Source organism: Myxocyprinus asiaticus, chromosome 40, assembly GCF_019703515.2.
Source record: "Myxocyprinus asiaticus isolate MX2 ecotype Aquarium Trade chromosome 40, UBuf_Myxa_2, whole genome shotgun sequence".
Lineage (NCBI taxonomy): Eukaryota > Metazoa > Chordata > Actinopteri > Cypriniformes > Catostomidae > Myxocyprinus > Myxocyprinus asiaticus.
This window is the reverse complement of record NC_059383.1, coordinates 1191273-1206257: the sequence shown is the minus strand read 5'-3', so window position 1 is coordinate 1206257 and position 14985 is coordinate 1191273. Positions and strand designations below refer to the sequence as shown.

At 35.0% G+C, this 14985-nt stretch overlaps 1 protein-coding gene across 1 annotated transcript; it reads right to left on the bottom strand.

The window, feature by feature from the left end:
- Positions 1–4196: 4196 nt before the first annotated feature.
- cdx1b (caudal type homeobox 1 b) lies at positions 4197–10015 on the bottom strand. The gene is made up of 3 exons (XM_051680660.1): positions 9601–10015; positions 5210–5358; positions 4197–4411 (listed from the first exon to the last, which is right to left on the bottom strand). The coding sequence occupies exons 1-3, from the start codon at positions 10013–10015 to the stop codon at positions 4214–4216; spliced, it is 762 nt and encodes a 253-aa protein (XP_051536620.1). The 3' UTR covers positions 4197–4213.
- Positions 10016–14985: the final 4970 nt, after the last annotated feature.

The following is a 14985-nucleotide window of genomic DNA, read 5'->3' as shown; positions in this document are numbered from 1 at the left end:
ATAGGGGATATTAGTGTAAGTATTGTAAGGTTTATGATGAAACAGCCTCATAAAGAAACAGCTATATAAGTACTGTATAGACTAGACAGTTTAAACAGGTTATTTTTATTGAAGACAGGGTATAGCTTTTTACTTTATTTTCCCTAATTACTGATCTGTTTGCAGATAGTCTATTAAAATGGAAAAGAGAAGAAAAAAAATAATATTTATCTTCACCCTGTAATTTGGTCTTTTAAAATCACTTTTTTTTTTTTTTTTTTTTGTGAAAATCAACACTGTGTTGATACTTGTTAACCAACTTTTTGATTAGTCACTTTTTAAAAGGTTTAATCTTCCATAATAATTTAGGCATTCTTTCTGTTTGAGGAATTAAACGCTTCAAGAAACTGGTGCATATGACTATTATCTTATGCAAAAAAGTTCCCTTTGTACTTCATAAGTTGTTGCATCCCTAGAACATTTTGAACATTAGTAACATGCATGTTTTTGTTACTGTGGTGAGGATAATTTTACAACACACCCCCAATAAACTTTATGACTCCAGAGGGAGCTAACAGCAAGCTTGTTTATACAATTCTCTCTCCCCTTGCCAGAAACAGAGCAATGATAAAGAAAATGGAACATTACACTAACTTCCAAGAAAAAAGTAATTGAAGTGTGTTTGGTTTTACTAAATAGAATAGATTACACTAGACAATTTTACTCTATACATTTTAGAATGCTTTTGCATGTACTATGCCAGTATATCTGTAGAATATATATAATTCAGTGTAAAATCAGGAGTCTTAATATAAAAATAAAGCTCAAGTGCTTTTGTTTTGTAGGTTTAGTTTATGACATCCCTAACCAAAGTTCAAGTTTATCCTCAGAGATATGGATGATTTGGAGGAGTGACACATAGGCAGGGAATCCCAATTTCCCAACATCACTGAAGATAATTCAGGTTCAATCACAGTAAGATCTCTTGATTACATTATGTAATTTCTTGCATTGCTATTCAAAATTCTGTTATTTTATGCGATAAAAAAAAACAACTTTTTTTTTTTTATTGCAACTGCAAATCAGACTGCTCATATACAGTACATCCCACATATGAATTAATACAAGTGCATCTCAATAAATTAGAATGTCGTGGAAAAGTTCATTTATTTCAGTAATTCAACTCAAATTGTGAAACTTGTGTATTAAATAAATTCAATGCACACAGGCTGAAGTAGTTTAAGTCTTTGGTTCTTTTAATTGTGATGATTTTGGCTCCCATTTAACAAACCCACCAATTCACTATCTCAAATTAGAATACAACATAAGACCAATAAAAAAAAAAAAACATTTTTAGTGAATTGTTGGCCTTCTGGAAAGTATGTTCATTTACTGTATATGTACTCAATACTTGGTAGGGGCTCCTTTTGCTTTAATTACTGCCTCAATTCGGCGTGGCATGGAGGTGATCAGTTTGTGGCACTGCTGAGGTGGTATGGAAGCCCAGGTTTCTTTGACAGTGGCCTTCAGCTCATCTGCATTTTTTGGTCTCTTGTTTCTCATTTTCCTCTTGACAATACCCCATAGATTCTCTATGGGGTTCAGGTCAGGTGAGTTTGCTGGCCAGTCAAGCACACCAACACCATGGTCATTTAACCAACTTTTGGTGCTTTTGGCAGTGTGGGCAGGTGCCAAATCCTGCTGGAAAATGAAATCAGCATCTTTAAAAAGCTGGTCAGCAGAAGGAAGCATGAAGTGCTCCAAAATTTCTTGGTAAACGGGTGCAGTGACTTTGGTTTTCAAAAAACACAATTGACCAACACCAGCAGATGACATTGCACCCCAAATCATCACAGACTGTGGAAACTTAACACTGGACTTCAAGCAACTTGGGCTATGAGCTTCTCCACCCTTCCTCCAGACTCTAGGACCTTGGTTTCCAAATGCAATACAAAACTTGCTCTCATCTGAAAAGAGGACTTTGGACCACTGAGCAACAGTCCAGTTCTTCTCCTTAGCCCAGGTAAGACGCCTCTGACGTTGTCTGTGGTTCAGGAGTGGCTTAACAAGAGGAATACGACAACTGTAGCCAAATTCCTTGACATGTCTGTGTGTGGTGGCTCTTGATGCCTTGACCCCAGCCTCAGTCTATTCCTTGTGAAGTTCACCCAAATTCTTGAATTGATTTTGCTTGACAATCTTAAGGCTGCGGTTCTCTCGGTTGGTTGTGCATCTTTTTCTTCCACACTTTTTCCTTCCACTCAACTTTCTGTTAACATGCTTGGATACAGCACTCTGTGAACAGCCAGCTTCTTTGGCAATGAATGTTTGTGGCTTACCCTCCTTGTGAAGGGTGTCAATGATTGTCTTCTGGACAACTGTCAGATCAGCGGTCTTCCCCATGACTGTGTATCCTAGTGAACCAAACTGAGAGACCATTTTGAAGGCTCAGGAAACCTTTGCAGGTGTTTTGAGTTGATTAGCTGATTGGCATGTCACCATATTCTAATTTTTTGAGATAGTGAATTGGTGGGTTTTTGTTAAATGTGAGCCACAATCATCACAATTAAAAGAACCAAAGACTTAAACTACTTCAGCCTGTGTGCATTGAATTTATTTAATACACGAGTTTCACAATTTGAGTTGAATTACTGAAAGAAATGAACTTTTCCACGACATTCTAATTTATTGAGATGCACCTGTAGCTGTGGTTAAAATGGAAAGATAGAAATTAAGTAAATTTAATTATTATTTGTAATCAGAATTTTAGTGATTCTGATTTTGAATAAACCCATGTCTATCAGGCTTGTTTCTGTGATGGAGTGTCTAATAAAACCTAATTGGGTGGGGGTATAATTAATCATTGTGCCGAACCCCTTTATTGTTCATCGAGTGTTGTCTTCAAAGCAACCTCTATTCCTATATATTGTGTACCAATATTGGTGATGATGGCCATAAAGAGAAATAGATTTATTACAATGCAAGAAAATGAAACAGAGTAGAAAATCTGTTCTTCAATCAAAATATATTGTTTATAAAGATTCAGTATGGACATATAGAAACTCTATGCGAATGAAGATCTACAAAGGCAGATGTGCATTGTTCTGTTTGCTCGCCCTTTGGACGCTGCACCCTGGCTTTGTTAGCATGGTCATAAAACAGGTCCTGTACAGGTCCTGTTGAAGCGACGCTGTCGAGGTGATATGTTCTTCCTGTCAAGCTGAGCTTCTCTGTCTCACCATTGATAAGAGATTGCAGAGTGTTTGATAATGGAATAGCTCACAGTTTCTCTTATCCAGCAATGCCGTTACACTGTGCAAACAGCATGAGCTCCTGCAAGAGTGCTATCAGTTCACTCTTACTGGATCTCATGCTAGTTTTCACTGGCCATTTCAGGATTCTGCAGCACTACTGCATAAAGTATTTATTTTTCTCTAAATTTGGATGAATGTTAGATAAATCATGAGTAAACAACTGAGAAAAATTCAGTCAGCGATTTTTACAAAAGTCTTTTCAATATTTTAAGTCAACACAATGAGTGAAAATGAAAGCACCTTCATTGCTGTATAGCCAATAATAACTGATACTTTACATCAATGTTTGATAGAAACAGCACAATGTGCCCTACTGAAAGGATAAAATTTGGCACTTTGCTGTTATTAAGCTCTGTTTGTGATATCTGTGGGGAAGACATACAAAGTCTGACACGGTATAATATTAAATGTAAATCTGATAAATTGAAACGCTGCTCCCTTCAGTTGCTTCGACTTGACTTGTTCTAAAATGCATCAATTCGACATGTTACAACAAATGACAAAAAAACATTAATTTTATTAATAAAAATTACTTTAGAAATATACAGTTATTTTAATTCAACATTAGAATCGGAAAACATCTAAAAGTTTACAGTGATAAGCAAAGCAAAATTACTGGAGTACTAGAATAAAGAAACCAACAGAACCAGAGCAATATTACACAACATTTCAAATTAATGTGTACTTGAATGTTACTTTCATTATTTTACAATGGTTGTTGCAAAGTTTGATGTGTTGTTTCGATAAAAGCCCAGGGTGCACGAGACATTCTTTGCTACATGTGTTGTATTTTTGGTTCTCCTTTTTCGATGCAAGAAAGATGATTTTGAAGTACTGTGTTATTGTAATGTTTAACAGGCTCTGTTATAGTATAAAAGCAACTAACCAGTCAACGTCTGGCTGCTACTCATTTTCTCTCTTCAGTACTCTTCTTTTATAGTCATTGGCATAGACGGTGATACCAGGCCACCGCTGCTACTTGTCACCATGGCAGCATTGCCTGGGAGAGCTGAGCCAGGTGGGGTGGGTGTGGTTGTGGATGCGGGCTGCGGCTGCTGCATCTTCTTTTTATTGACTTTCCTCTCTTTAGCTCGGCGGTTCTGGAACCAGATTTTCACCTGTAAACAATATGAAGATCTTTGTGACAAACCATACTGCAAAGAACAATGAACCTTTAAAGATGATATTGAGGTTAAAGGCGTGTTGTGAGAAATAAAGTGGATCTCATTTCTGCTTGCTTTACTTTGAGTAATTCCTCAACATATAATGCTTCCTTCATATCTATTTGATTAGACAAATGTTCTCTTTACCTATTTAAATGTTTAAAAAATAGATTTTCATGTTTTTTCATCAAGATTCTGTCATTATTTGGGAAATTGAGGCAACATTTACAAAGAAAGTTGACTGTGTCCAGCTTCATCCTCAAGAAAAGTGATGGGTTCTTTAGGAAACTCACCAGGTACCTTTTTATTCTTATCTTGCATCTACAAATTGACTATACAGATGAAGACCTGCTTTATGACATAAAGCCCACCTTATGTTGAGTTGGCACACAGAATCACAGACATAATTTAATGACAGAATACTTTGTTTGGTTTTGAGTGTCAATATCATGCATTTTAAGTTTGTTTGAACAAATAAAAATACATCACAAACTACAAAAATAGGGATAGGCTAATGGATGGGTTTCAAGATACATAATATGAAGTGTAAACTCAGTGAATATGAAAGTAAATATATTGCAAAAAAATATATATTCAATGTATGCCCCCGCCCCCCTATGACCATAATCTTTTATATGCATTCTGAGTGAAAGCTGCAGTAAAATTATTGTACTGTGCAGTGTTAATATGAATATTAACAAATTCATTGTTAAAGCTCTCTTAGGATAAAGTAGACTGTATTAGAGCACTAACCTGTCTTTCTGATAGACTGAGTGCTGTCGCCAATTCTGCTTTTCTTCTTATTGTAATGTAACGGCTGTAATGGAATTCCTTCTCCAGCTCTAGGCGCTGATGATCAGTGTACACTACCCGATATTTGTCTTTTGTTCTGGTCTTCCCTCCTAAAGGACAAAAAAAAAAATGTTTTACTTCAAATACAATGAGTAATATCAGATAAGTGAATCAGTCCCTGTGAAAATGATGGAATTTATTATAGGATATTTCACACTTTTAACTTCATACACTGAAAAATGTGAGACCTTCAAATGTTATCTCAAAGATATATTTCTACTTGGTCTAACCCATAAAAATGACTTTCATTAGTGTAACCTAATTTATTAGGTTTAATTAGTCAGATTAAATAACATTTTTGACTTGAATAAAACCAGTTAATTTAGCTTCTAAATGTTACCAAACAAAAATTTTGCAGCGAATTGTGAATATTTGTATTGGGTTCTGAAGTGTCATTCTTTCTTTTACATTATAGAACAACGATTACTGTGCATTTAATTTATTAAGAATTAAAATGCAAGCTCTGGGGAATGTAGCATATAAATAATAATATGACAAATAGTATGACATAATATGACAAATAAATGGTCATACTTTTTTTCAGTTCATATAATTAGTTCAGTTCATATAATTGTTTTTATGTAACCTTTTCGATTGAAAAGTAACTATGGGACCTGTGGGACTATGAGACATAGTGTTTGCTCCCTTAATGAAGAAATCATTAAAAGCACACATATATATATATATATATATATATATATAAATATAAAACTCCAAGATGTCCGTGTTATAAAGGTCGAAATCTCGTATCTATATTTCAAACTTAGTTTACCTTGTCAGTGTCAAAAGTGGACTTAAGTGCTCTGGTGGCTACCAGGTTAAATATTAAAACATAAACAGCAAAGGGAAGGACACAGCCTATCTAGGGCAACAGCCACAGAGGGAGGAACTCCAGATCATTAGGCTTCTTAACCATACCATCTACATTGAAAATCTCATTAGAGACCATAATCTCTAGTTATGATTAACTGGGTCAAGGAACTCCCAAAACCATCCATTTAAAAAGCCAGGTACTGAGACACTATATACTACTGTCTTTAGGAATTGCCCACAAATTATTATTTTTTTATGACATCCGTTTATCATACGAGTGTCCACAGGTATAAATCAATTTTCACAAAAACATTACAGCCCATGAGCTATTACTTTTTGCAGCTTTCCCGTGATGGCATATTATGACATACATATGATGAATATGAAATCTGATGTAAAAAGAGAGAGGATACAATACAGAGGGATATAGAGGAAACTGCTAACAGAGATGGAATATATTGTTTAGAAATATGCTGAAATATCAAAGATATTTTGGAACAGTAATGGCCTCATACCAGGGTTTCAAATGCAGAAGTAAACATTAGCAGGTAGCAGCGAATGGGAGACCACAGCTAATCAAATTTTTTCTTACCAGTTTTCTCCAGCAGCAAAAGAAAAAATCCACTATAGACCATTTTCACAGACTGTGATGATGTGTCTCTGCCTTATAAACACTGCCTTATAAACAAAAAAAATTTACATTTGCATTTTTTAAATAGTGTAAATTTATAACATTATACTTAGTATTATATTACCCTGGAATTCGTAATTCTCTCTGCTGAGAGAGTGACAGTAAATTTGTCATCTCTCTTCTGACTGTCGTGATCCATCGCTCTCTTCTTTTTTTTTTTTTTTTTTTTTTTTTTTGGAAAGTTGTGGAAACGTAATAGTGACTTTAACAGCTTTCCAAGTGAAGAAAACAATAGACAGCGGTGGATTACAGAAGACAGAAAGATGACACATTTTCTGTCTACCTCATCTGTCTACTGTTTTTTTTTTATTACAACTTATTCCGGGTAATATAATACAAGGTTTAATGGTATTAATAATTATTCAAAAATTGCAAATAGAAAAACGTTTGCTAGATTTAAGCTGATAAATAAGGCTAAAACGTGTCATTACTGTCTCTGAAAAGAGTTCATTGTAAGAATTCCAAACATCCTTATTTCCCATTACATCCGTGTTTATGTACGTTATTACACCGCAAATATGGTTACTGTCTCTTTAGGAAAAGTGCGTCAAACAAAAGAGCCGGCCACTTCTATTAAAATTAATGGGAGAAATTGGAACACCAAACGATCAACAGATGTAGAAAGGTAAAAGAGCTAATTACCTTTTAGATATAGACACCGCCTGTCAATAAACTCGAGAATGTGCATGCCAATGCGGCTGTACAAGCCGGGAAAACTTCGTTTTTAGCATATAATCTGAGGTAATGGAGCACAATTTATGATACCAGTGTAATGGTATCATAAATCACCAGTGTACCAGTGTAAAGATAATTTATGACATTAATAATCTCAAAGATTGTTTTTTTACATTAAAATGTTTTTTCCTGCTGTGATTTCAAAAATGTTTAGAAAAGAACAATTGAAAAGAACTTGCCTAAGTTTACAAGTTTCCTGGCATCATAACGAAATTTAAGAACTTTGAGCCAGATTGTTGCAAGTAAACGAGACACCCCCTGCATGCCGAACTATCACTTTTAAGCACTGCACACTCCTGTGATTGGTGGTTTAACACCTCAGAACACAGACCTACGACAGCATTATCTAGGTCTGTTAGTCCGATTTAGCAAAAACCGGACTGGTACAATTTCAGTTGGACAAACGCATTTACAAGACAATATATTGCTTTAGTCAGACTGAAATCAGACTTTTAAAGTGCATGTAAACGCACTCAGTCAGATGGTCCCTTAATATAGGAATGAACTGTTCTCAAATATGCAGAAGATTACAGTATTACAGTCAGGGGTGAAGCCAGGAGTTTTTCACAAAGGTGATCGGGCAGATGCCAGAGATCAGTCTGTGGTGGCACAGAAGCGGAGGCGGGTGGATACAAAAATGGAGGGGAGTGGATAAAGTGACACCCTGACGGAGAGGTGTGGTGACTTTGGTGTGCGCACATGTTGTCTTCTGTGTGTTGCGGTTGTACAGAGATGGTTCCACCTCTAAAAAACTCAATTGTGCCCAAGACATGAACTGCCCAAAACGGCAATTGCGAGTGGGGTGGCCAGGCTTCTGTTCATGGTGACCCCCTAGCTCCGCCCCTGATTACAGTACCTGTCAGAGCAAATGCCCAGCGGAAAAAAAGAAAAACAACTAAAAAAAAATAAAAAAATAAAAAATAAAAAATAAAATCGAATGGTTTCCACTACAAATACTATTGCAAGTGTAGTGTGTTTTGTGCCATATTCAATTACGATTAGGTTTGTATTGATTTCCATTACAGATAGGCCTATTTCTGTTGGTATCCACTAGACATAACATGCCAGAAGCCAACACATTACCAGAGACCCACAGGGACCATTATAGTTCCCATTAAAATCAACACAGTCCCACTATTAAAACAGTTTTTATTTTCTATTGTGTGTGTGTAAGTGAGTGAGAGAGAGAGAGAGAGAGAGAGAGAGAGAGAGAGAGAGAGAGTTGTTGTTGTTGTTTCCTTTTTTCTGTTTCCTTGTTTAAGGCTACTGACATTTTTGCATTAGAATTACTTGAATCCATAGACCTGTGACTAACTTATTCTACTGTTTCTCTCTCTCTCTCTCTTATTGGCTACGTTAAAGTATTGCTTTCGAATAAGTCATAATACTATAAATAATTACCACTGTCTAAGGCTATCTTGTCTTTTTTTCCCTTTTCAGTTTCTTAAAAAAAAATGTCAGTCTATATTTTCCTGTCAATCTATATTCTTGATCTACTTTAGCTAACCCATAACAAATACTTACGTTGGTGTAACCTAATTTGTCAGGTTGATTTAGTCATATTATATAGCATTTTTTACTTAATAAAATCAGTTAGGCCTAATTTAAATGTAACCACACAAGGCCGATTTTTTTGGTTATCTGACAAGACATTTGTACAGTGTGTACTACATATTTATCTAAATAATCTACCCCTACATAATCTCCATCCATTATTTCAGAATCTCTCTAAAATCGTACAAACATGTGAAGATATCAAAGCATTTAAATGGACTTCTCGGCATTCAGACACGAAGAGAACAAACAACGACACTATCTATCTATCTATCTATCTATCTATCTATCTATCTATCTATCTATCTATCGTTTATACAGTATATCTATATAGACACAATATGAGCTGTTAGACAAGATGGATGAAATCAAGATTTCACGTGGTAGCCTTTTTAGCCTTACATAATTTATAAGTGATTTTCTTGTGATCCTGGTAATTATGTACCCCGATAATAATTTATCACATTGTTCCAAATATAATAATTGTTTTTTAATGCACCTGAGTTTAACGGCGGAGCGGTCTGGCGCAACCAGTGGTACGGGTTCCGGCGCTGAGAGTTCGGCGACAGTTGACCGACTGATGTGTTTATGGAAGATGGAAGAAGACCGGGCGCTTGAACAGATGGAAATTCAGGTGGACTGAAACCCAGCTGACCGGTGCTCGAGGTTGAAGGTCCAGTCCCCGGCCCGTAAGGTGTCCATTCCTCCCGTGGAGGAGGGTACGCGGGATTCCATGCTGCTGTTTGGCTGTGGTGAGAGTCGTTGTTAATGCCTGGAACGTGATGGTATCCTGTGAAATCCGGATATTGTGGAGGCGCGGGTACAAAATTCTGAGGGTTCAGGTTTAGGCTTGGGTGTCTTACGGAATTGGGGTACATACTGGTGTCCTTATCCAAAAGATAACTTACATACATCTTTCCACCTGATGACTCCAGTGCATAATGTGCGCACAACCCGTTGATCTTGGCGCCTTAGACCCAGGTTTCTCTTTAACCTGACGGATCCTCTACCTGGCCAGATTCTCTGAACCCTCGAGACTCGGTGTCTGCTTATGGTTGCAACGCTGACGTCACTTTTATAATCACGATTACCCTCCCACGGCATCGAAAACGGCCTAGTTGATATGGTCCGCATCCAAAAGGGCCCTGAAAAGAATGGGATAAAGTTCGAAACGTCAGGACTATTATATAGGACTATTAGGACTAATTTATAATTATAATTCCTAAAATATATGAATAATAATAATTATAATATAGTTCTATTTACACGCCGTCACCGATTCGACATGGATTTAAAATAAGAAACTGAATTATTAAACGATCCCACAAAATTAACATTTATATGTTTGTCATTTTACATTAACATGTATATGGGGTGAAAATGTGGAATTTGATGCAGCACTGGTTAATCATATTAAATATTATCCTTACCAGCTGAGAATCATAGGCCTACTATAAGAGTAGGCTAATTATGTCGATTTGTTTGAAGAAATATCAGTGCTTTTATAAAGCATTAATTACACTGTGAAAACTTTCAGTCTACATATGTGCTGGTGATCAATGTAATATTGTTGATTTCGTGAGCATCATGTTGTAATAACAACAGGCAGAACTTTCAGCGTTTGTGGACTAATAATTTTTTAATAGTGGTAGCTTTATTTCACTCCAGTTCGACTAGAAAGTGATGTTGATAAAATAACACTGATGGATTAGATTCTTTCTTTTATCTTTTCTTTTTGTCTGCTTGTTTTTAGATGAGTTCTTCTTCTTCTTCTTCTTCTTCTTATTATTATTTTGTGCGACATCTTTATTGGACATAATCTAAATTAGTTAATATGTAGGCTACACACTTCAACTCTGAGGAACCCATCACAAGATCGCATTTTTCATGGGGAATCAGATTTTTTTTTTTTTTTTTTTTTTTTTTTCTCCTTGGAAAAAATAAACCACTACTTATTTCAACTCCCCAGTACACCAGTCTCAGCCACTCTGAATACAAGGAATACAACAAACAAGAAAGGATCGTGACACTTTGCCTATACACAATTTGAACATTATTTATTCAACCAAGACTGCGGGGCAAATAACCATCTGAAAACTTGCTATACAAATACAAACTAAAACCAGCTACATTTAGAATCCATAGTTCCAATAAACTCCAAAAATAAGCATTCATAAGTTTTCTATCCAAAGTAAAAAAGGCTTTGAGGAAACTGAATAATGCAAATTAATTTTTGTCAGTTAAGGAGGAGGAGCGGAGAGGGTTTCAAAGCAATTTGAGAGGATCTAGAAGTGTGACTTCCTTGTGACTGAAGTTGATTGTAACTCGCAGACAACTCCGTCACTGTTGAACATTTAAAAGATCGTCTTATTTTCTCAACAGACTGCTGAATTTAGTCTGCTGTTTAAAATGCAGCAACATCAGGTATGTCCTCTATGTGCTTATATTAAATTATATATGATCAACAAAAACACGTATAAAAGAGATATACATATAATAATAACAATCATCATAATCATTCGAATCGATTCCTTTATATTTATGAGTATTAATATTATTATTATCATTAATCAATAATATGATTGATATAATTATGGGCCTTACACAGTTATAATAGGATTACAAAATTATATTAGAATTCAATTTCGTTTTAATGTTGATTTAATTTAGAATTTTAATTAGGGTTGTGTCGATAAATGGCCAATATCAATAAATAATAAAGCAAAAAAAAAAAAAAAAAAAAAAAAAAAAGCTCCTCCACTACAAAAACAGAATTCTAGATGAAGCACTGGCCTAATGAACTCTACATTTAAGGTGCACTTAGTTATTTATTGTATTTATGCGTATTGTTAATTTTTTTTAACAGAAATGAATAGATGAAACATTTTTTTTGAAAAATGTGTTGAAAATGCTGTACACTCGCATGAGATGAAGACTAGTCATTTCAGTCTTGGAAAACAAGCTGCTTTATTCTACATATCGAAGTTAAGTGTACACGGATATTGTGCTGGAAATGTTGCCAATAAATATTGAAATTCTGTGCAAGTTATTGGCTCGTTTTCTTTTTTTCTTTTTTTTTCTGAATGGGTGTTAAAGAATTTGTTTTCAGTGAATATATTTTATGCAATTTAAACAGTGTTTATATACAGTAGCCTATATATATATTTGGTAATACGTAAACTATTGTCAGAGCTGACAATACCCAGGGCCTCGTTTCCCAAAGACATCGTAGCCTACTTGAATATGCTCGTGGATTTACCAGTGCTGTGGAGTAATTATAGAGCGTTTAAGAGCATCGTAAGGACATAAACTTATGCAGACACCTGCAGGACATTTGCGAAATTACATAATGCAATTTATTACATAATGCAATTTAATACAGTTAATGTTGAGATTCTTACACTTTATGCAGATATATATATATATATATATATATGTGTGTGTGTGTGTGTGTGTGTGTGTGTGTGTGTGTGTGTGACAATGATACTTTATTTTTTAATTTAGTTTATTTACAATATAATTATACAGACCTAGCTCTGCTTATATCAATTAGCCTACATAGGTCTATATTTACGATCTAATATATAATAATATATAATTTAATAATTTAAAATGAAGGCATATAATATATTATAATTACGCATAAATCAATAACTTTTATTACGGATTTGTGTGCAAGACCACGTTGCCTAACTGGTAGGTTACAAGTGGCCGCATTATTTTATTAAAAATTTAATTAAATGTAATTCAGAGGGAATTAAGATGTTATATGTAAGGGAAAATTGTCTATCTTGGCTCGTCTTTCCACCTTCATCCTTTTCTTCTATACCTCTTCATCTTCCACTCATCCAAGGGCGCTGTCGCCCGCAACGCTGCGTTTTTGCTGAATTGATGTCCGATAGGTCATTTTGGGAGTAGATCTCCGCTTGATCAGTCAATGTATGCACATGTACCCTATTTAAATGCTTCTATGTTCCATCGTCCAATATTTTGGACTTGCAAAAGGTCTACTTCCAACACGGTAAACCTAATAAATAAATTGCAAACGTACATACAGTAGGCCCTACTGTATGGTCAGTGATTAGATCGTACTGCACAAAATAATTTCAAAATATGTTTAATTATGATGTTAATTAGTCTGATTATTTAAGAGAATAACTTTAAATATTTCCCAGCGAGGTAAATTAATGTATTTATAAAGTTACGCGCCAAGCTATTATAAAATTACAATGACAAGTGATACTATACGGTCACACTTCAGCATTCACACAGGCAAGTACGGAATATGAACAGGGCCAATGGGGCCAGATCCCCGGGGCCTCTTAATACATGGGGCCTCGGGCAGCCTCAGGCTAAGAGGCGTGGTGACACTCAGAATCTAGGTGCTGCAAATGCAAAAAATAAATGTACAAACAGTCCTTGAGTGTGACAGCCATATTATCTGTACCTGGGTCCCTAATCAGAGGCAATAAATAAATAAAAGGTTTATAAATAAATAATGTGTGTTTGACTTTTTTTTTACAAAACGTTCTTGTTTTTTTAAGAGACAGTTGATGCAACCATATGTTTTTGACATTTTGTGCTGATTTCGCTGTAGTTCATGTACAGTATAAGTATCTGCTTTCAGTGTTATCTTTTTTATTATTATTATTCCGCTAGTAGGTCTGTCACAATTATACAATTTGACTGACCATTAATTAATTAATTTTCATACAAAAATGTGATTAAAGATTTATATTTTCTGTATATGGCTTTTCACAGTTATGACAATTAATTGTCAAATTGTCATACTTCTTGGTGTATGGTGCTTGATGTACACCTTAAGAAGTAATTTATTCATATTTGTCATAATAAAATAGATGATCCAAATACTTAAAATATTTCTCTCTCTTTGATCAAGTTAGCCTTGGTCAACTTTACATTTACACTGTTGTTTTTGTAACCCAGTCAACCTTAATATTATATTATATTATATTATATTATATAAAATTATATTATATTATATTATCTTTCTGTCCTAAATTCTTCACTTTCACACGTTATATTAAGGCTCTCCGATTAAACCAACAAGTCCTTATTTCTCATGAAGCCTTGAAATTTTGTTTGTATTTAAATATATGGTTCTTCATACTATCATCTCCACCGTCACTGCGTTTCATTTACACTGCATGTTTGAACCAGGAAGATCGTGCCCCGGGGCCTAATCCATCCTTGCACACAGGGACACCGACTCTTAAGAAGCACTAATAGTCCGTCGTTGCAAAGTCCATGACAGGAAAGGAAATGCACGTGAAAAAGGAAAGTTCGTAACTTCGCACGTAGAGAACGCTTGCGAGAGCTAATATCATTCGTTATCGGGAAAAGAAGCTCTAATTTAAATACTGAACTGTAGACTATAATGCTGTACATTTTACATTTTGTATTTTTAATGCTTTTTGGTCCATAGTTTTTGTTTTCGTTTTACTCGTTTTTATTTGACCAATGTATTCAAATACAGACTAATATTTATCTAATATTTACATGAAGAAAAAAAAAAAAAAAAAAAAAAAGCAAAACAAATTGTTAATTTAGATTTTGTCTGTTCATCAGGTAGCACGCAATAATATATAAAATTGTGTTTTTGTCTGATTTAATTTATCCTTGCTAGTAGCAATATATTTAATATTGGCTGGGTTTCCCGATAACGTTGCAACTTTAGATTTAACGATCATCTTAACTAACGTCGCTCGTTATTTTAGGATGGAGTAACGCTTGTTTCCAAAACTAGCACGTTGATCCCTCGTTATAAAGCTGAACTTAAGTGCTTCGTTACGGGAGCTGTCCAGTCTAAAGGTGCTGATCACTTTGGTCAGTATGTCCAGGAGTTTGTCCTCTCAAAATGAAA